The 5246-nt window shown below is 51.4% G+C and overlaps 1 protein-coding gene across 1 annotated transcript in view; it reads right to left on the bottom strand.

Annotated features, from left to right (window-relative positions):
- Positions 1 to 3557: 3557 nt before the first annotated feature.
- The window catches only part of HHATL (hedgehog acyltransferase-like), a gene marked incomplete at its 5' end in the record, with an annotated part of 7087 nt that continues 5398 nt past the window's right edge, over positions 3558 to 5246 (bottom strand). Inside the window, 2 exons of the mRNA XM_010156178.1 lie at positions 3558 to 3874; positions 5115 to 5243. Coding sequence (XP_010154480.1) covers positions 3753 to 3874; positions 5115 to 5243 — 251 coding nt within the window. The remainder of the gene's footprint in view (positions 3875 to 5114; positions 5244 to 5246) is intronic.

The following is a 5246-nucleotide window of genomic DNA, read 5'->3' as shown; positions in this document are numbered from 1 at the left end:
ACACCAGCGGTGCTGGGACACCATCCTCATAATGGCTTGTGGCAACAACCCCACGTGTGTTCCCCTGCCTTATGTTCCCACCATTTTTTGTTATCATCAGTTCAATACAGCAGCATCCATCCCTGTCATCAAAATGGGTGTAGCTCACATATATGGCCCAGGCTGGACATATGGCCTGTGCTCTGTGAGTTAACCCCGACCTCAAACGGTCTGTAAACCTCCGTGGCTCCTGAGCACAGGTGTGTTCAGCTCAGGTAAGGGTGCTTCATCCCTAAACAAGTTTCTACCACAGCCTGGTGGGACAGAAGGTTGGTCTGAACCCAAACCTTCTGTGCAGTTCTGCACCATGGGGATGCTCACATGGTGCTCTCAGAGTCACTGTGCACCTCTCCTGAACCCTCCTGGGGGGCATGAAAAGCCAGCAGCTCGGATCCACAAGTTTCAGTGGGATTTGGGGCAGCCAACAATACTGAGTCCTCTGCAACCACTCGCTTGTAGAGGCTTTGATCACAGTAGACTTGTCCCATCCAACTTCCATTTGTGGCATCCAGCGTGTCACCACTGAGGCAGGCTCATCTCCAAGGAAGTACCAGCCAAGCCCAGAGGGATTTAGCATCTAAAAGCGGATGAGAGGGCACATGTAGATGTGATAAGGGTGAGCAGTGGGCAGAGTTACCATTTGGTTATCTCTGTGCATACACAAACCGATGAATTGACCCTCCCCAGGGTATTTCACTCCCGAGAGTGCTGACTGCTGTATGATAGACCACACAGCCCTGAGTGGAGGGGGGCTGTTCTGGGATAGCCCTCAGCCAACCGGCCCCAAATCTAACAGGGCTACAGCCAGTGATTTCCAGTGACCCATGGACCGCACCAGTTATTACATGTGTCTCTAAGTGGGCAGTAGTCCCCCCACAACATGGGCCTGGGTGAGAATGCATGGAAAGCATCCTAAGGGGATGCAATGTAGCAGGATCACTCCCTCCCATACAGAATTTTAGAACAAGAAAGGTGAATGCAGGAATTATAGCCATGCCAGGCTGAACAAGAAAATGTCCAGTGTAAGGCTATTAATTGGGATTTGTAGTTGTAATAAAGAAGGGCTTTTCTTGGTTTCTTGGGCGAGTTTCACTAACAGGCAGGCAATAACCAGATCAGATGAGACACTTTTCTCCAAGAGAGAGAGGAGCAGCTGATAAATCTCATTCTATAGGGGCATATGCCGGGGCTGAGGATTCCCTGTGCAAGGCTGAGCTGGTTGAGATGGCTCTGCTTGGGTGCTCCTGGCCCACCAGACCTCCTGGGCATGTAACAGCAGTGATAGCTGAGTGGAAAACTTTAGGCAAAGGGGGACAAACCCCAAATTCTCCTATGAACCGTCTCCCAACAAATCACTTGCTCACTTGGTGCCTAAGTTTAGCTCCTCTGGCAGCTCCAGCAGATGCAGCTGCTGGGTAAATTTAGATCCTTAGTGAATGGGTTATTTTCTCTCCCAGAGGGAGTATCCAAGTCAGGAGGGAAGTGCAGAGTCACTTGGCTTTGCCATGTGAGTCACCCACTTCGACACCGGGAGGTGGGTGACTCTGTCCTCCTGGACAACCAGGGCCCTGAGCTGAGTCCCCCCCAGAGACAGAACTCTTGGACTTGGCAGCTCAGGGGGGCTTCAGCTGTGTGAGGACACCCATATGGAGGAGAAGAGTTGACTTTTACTCTGGGCCTTCCTAAGCACATCATGTGCTAGCTATTTTGGTGGTAAAGACTGAATCTGAAATAACGGAGATGCCAAGAAACTTCTACCAAAGGTTCAGCGCAGACCTGTGTTAAAAAGGATGTGCCTGGAAGCTGGATGGGTTTTGGGGATGTGACTAGAGATGCCACCAAGGCACAGTACCTGCCCTTACTTCCAGCAATTTTGGTCATGCTCCTAGAAATAAAACCAACATGGCTTCCTACCCAAAAAGTACGTGGATGACAGGGAGGTGAGGGGAGGACCGGTGAACAGATCCTTGTCTCTCAGCCCTGACGGCAGGGCACTGCCCAGGATGTCACCCGCATTACAGCAGCGTAACAGTGATGAGCAGCAGGCGATGTAGATGCCCAACGTTTATTTACTACATAAATAAATGACATTTATCAGGGACTTCACAAATTACTTTGGCAGAGCTGAAAGCTGGCTAGGAACTGATCCTGTTTCATCCACAGGGAAGCCAGAATACACCAGCACCAGGCACCTCGACCCATATTGCAAAGTGGTCCAGATTCTGCCCTCACCAACATCAGCCTAACTCAGACATAAGGCCACTGAAAGTTACTCTAAAGTGCAAGAGAGCCAGAGCTATTTTTCAGCTATTAACCCACCTTTCCCCCAAGGCACCGTGTTTCACATGTCCATTTATTCAATGCACTCCCTATGCAGTGTCCCAGAGTCTCCTTTTCCAAGAAGGCTACCATAGGCTTTCCCTCCACCATCCAGCCCCACTTCACTGCCCTTCATTCAGGGCCTTTCTCCTTTGGTTGTGTCTACGTGTGTGTGCTCACTCAGCCATGCAGCCACGGGCTTAGGCTGTGTGCACCCAAGTCAGTTGGGTAAAGGGATGGATGGATGGAGATGAGCAAGAGTTGGCTACAGCGTCTTCTGTTCCTCAGCCATGGGCAGGAATGTGAGCTGAAGCCTCTGTCCATGGTGTGGAAAAAACAGGAGCGGGATTTGGTTTGAGTTCCAGGACACGTGTCACATCAGGATGGTTGTGGTGGCCACATGAGTCTCAGACCAAGCAGTGGAGGGTCCTTTGGTGTCCAAGTTGGGGCCGGGGGACCAAGAAGTTGCTAGCCGTGTGTTACATCTCTTAGCCATGCCCGCTCCCCAGGTGACCCGTACATGACGTGCGATGGCTGTGAAGCAGGTATGGCACACGCACTTTCATTAGCTATGCCTGATGTTGCCACTAAATCAGTTTTTTAAGACACTTAGCACTGAAGGGACCTGTTTTGCAAAGAGTTTAAGATCGTAACAGCTATCACTCTGCACCACAGACAATGGTGAAGAGTAATTATCTCCCCAATGTAACATTCCTGGTCCTCCTTTCCTTTGCCGTGAAGGCTGTCCTGTTTATTTATTAGCCTCTCAGTAGGCATAGATTGTGCTGAGCAATTTCACAGTTCTCACTGCACAACCAAGGATGCCAAACACTTGACGGTGGATGCTGATCATTCCTTGTAGTGAAAGAAACATGGGATGCTTGTGCTGGAAGTGACCCGTAGATGGTCTGCTCAGAGCAGGCTCAGCACCAGCTGATCCCTTTCTCATAGCTGTGTGTCTGGCCTACCCTAAAACCTCCAGCTGCGGGACTTGGAGAGTCTCCTCTGGGAGACATGGGCTATAGGTCCTGTGGGAAAGACAAGTGCTGGTGGACCAAACGTTATGGGAAGCAGGGGGTGAAATCTCTAGGCCTGCACAATGTCAGAAGGTCAGAAACATGATGGGGATAGCTCTTTCTGGCATTAAAGAAATGTCCTGGGAGCATACCTCAGCTGCCACGCCTGAGTAGCCTGTGAAATACCCACTGTGTCTTACAGAAAATCTTCCCTGCAGCAAGGGGGGTGACCTGCACCTTCCAGGTGACTTCTACATAGGTGAGCTACAGCAGTCCGATTGTCAGGAGTGCTTGGAGAGTTCCTGCCAGTGGCTGGCCTGGCAGCGGGTTGCTGGAAGGGAGATGAGGTTTTTGGGACAAGCCTGCCGATGTCTCCTTCTACTCTGCCTTTGCTTTGTCACACTTCTCCTCCTCGATGGCCAGGATGCGTTCACGCTCCTTGATCAGCTGCACTCCGCAGTAGGTGATAAACCAGATGGACAAAGTGCTGACGGGAAAACCTAGGAGATGGAGGGAAACATGGTCATCTTGGTACAGCTGCTGGCCTAACGGGACCAGCTCTTCTCCAGCACTGCTGTCTCTCAAGTGGATCTGGGAGGTCCCACGAGTTTATGATGGACAACGACACTTTCCATTGTGGATCCAGTCCTACAACTTCACTGAGAACAGAGAAATTCCCAGGATCATATTTTAGATGAAGCAGTGTGGCATCGTGGACTGTGGCTAATGTGGGAACATGCTGGAGTGGCTTTGAGCACTCACCCCCAAAACTCCTTTTGCCCCCCAAGTTCAGACTTGGTGGTTGACTTTCTGCCCATTCAACCTGCCCATGTCCATTGTTATCCAGCACTGTGACCTTCTGGAAGCTTCGTGCCCTGCTGATTCTGAGGCTCAACCCCAGCCTTGTCCTGTACCTAGTGGGGACACATTGTGCCCCCAGGAAAACACATGTTTTTGTCACCTAGGTAAGTGGGGAGCTCTCTTTCCACTTAGGAAGGGCCTGACGACATTTGTAGCCATGCGTCCGGTATCCACAGCAGAGGGGAGACACAGGCTTTGTACCTGCTAAAACAGGACCTCTGGCATGAATAATGCAACCAGCAAAAGCCAGCTAGCTCAGCGGGCAGGCACTTCTGGCACACTGAGCCCAGAGCGTCACTTTATCCATTTCCTACGCCAGGCCCATCCCAGAGAAGGTTGGAGGACACAAGCTCACGATGGCTATTTATACCCTGGGCGGCTCAAGAAGACTTCAAAATAGTGCCACCATCCACTGATTAGAAATGCGCAGAGAAGGCTGCAGCACAAGGATTTGTACCTGTCACCTGCAGGTTGATGCTGGAGTAACTGCTAAAGCAAAAGGAGTTCAGGCAGGACAGGGAAATCCCTTTCTCCAGCAAGAGGACCATTTTGCAGACAGGGACTCAGCCCACCTTGGTGGAGTGAACGCGATCTCTGCGTTGCTGCAAGGAGCCTAAATCACGGTATTAGGCTGTGCGAGGAGCTCTGCAAGGCAGCTTGTACCCCAGGGAGATCACACGAGAAGGGTAAGGAGCTCAGAAACCACTGCCTGCACCTTTAGAGTAAGAATTAAGCACACTGGGAGCAGCCACCTAACAAACCAAGGGCCAGGCCACTTCGGACCCAAGAGGACTCAAAATTCCCCGTCCTCAGCTCCTCTACCAGTGTCCACCCATCAAGACAAGGGTCCCTCAGTGGGGAGGGCTGGTAGCACCTTACCTGTCAGGAGGAGCCTCTTGGTCACCAGCAGCGCAAACTCCAGGCTGTTGAGGGCCAGGATGTTGTAGAGGACGATGGCCCAGAAATTTGCTGCCCCAAAAACTGCCCTGATCCGACGAGACATGGCTGCTG

The sequence above is a fragment of the Eurypyga helias genome, unplaced genomic scaffold (assembly GCF_000690775.1).
Source record: "Eurypyga helias isolate BGI_N326 unplaced genomic scaffold, ASM69077v1 scaffold12567, whole genome shotgun sequence".
Classification (NCBI taxonomy): Eukaryota; Metazoa; Chordata; class Aves; order Eurypygiformes; family Eurypygidae; genus Eurypyga; species Eurypyga helias.
The sequence above is the reverse complement of the archived record's forward strand: the minus strand, read 5'-3'. Positions and strand labels throughout refer to the sequence as shown.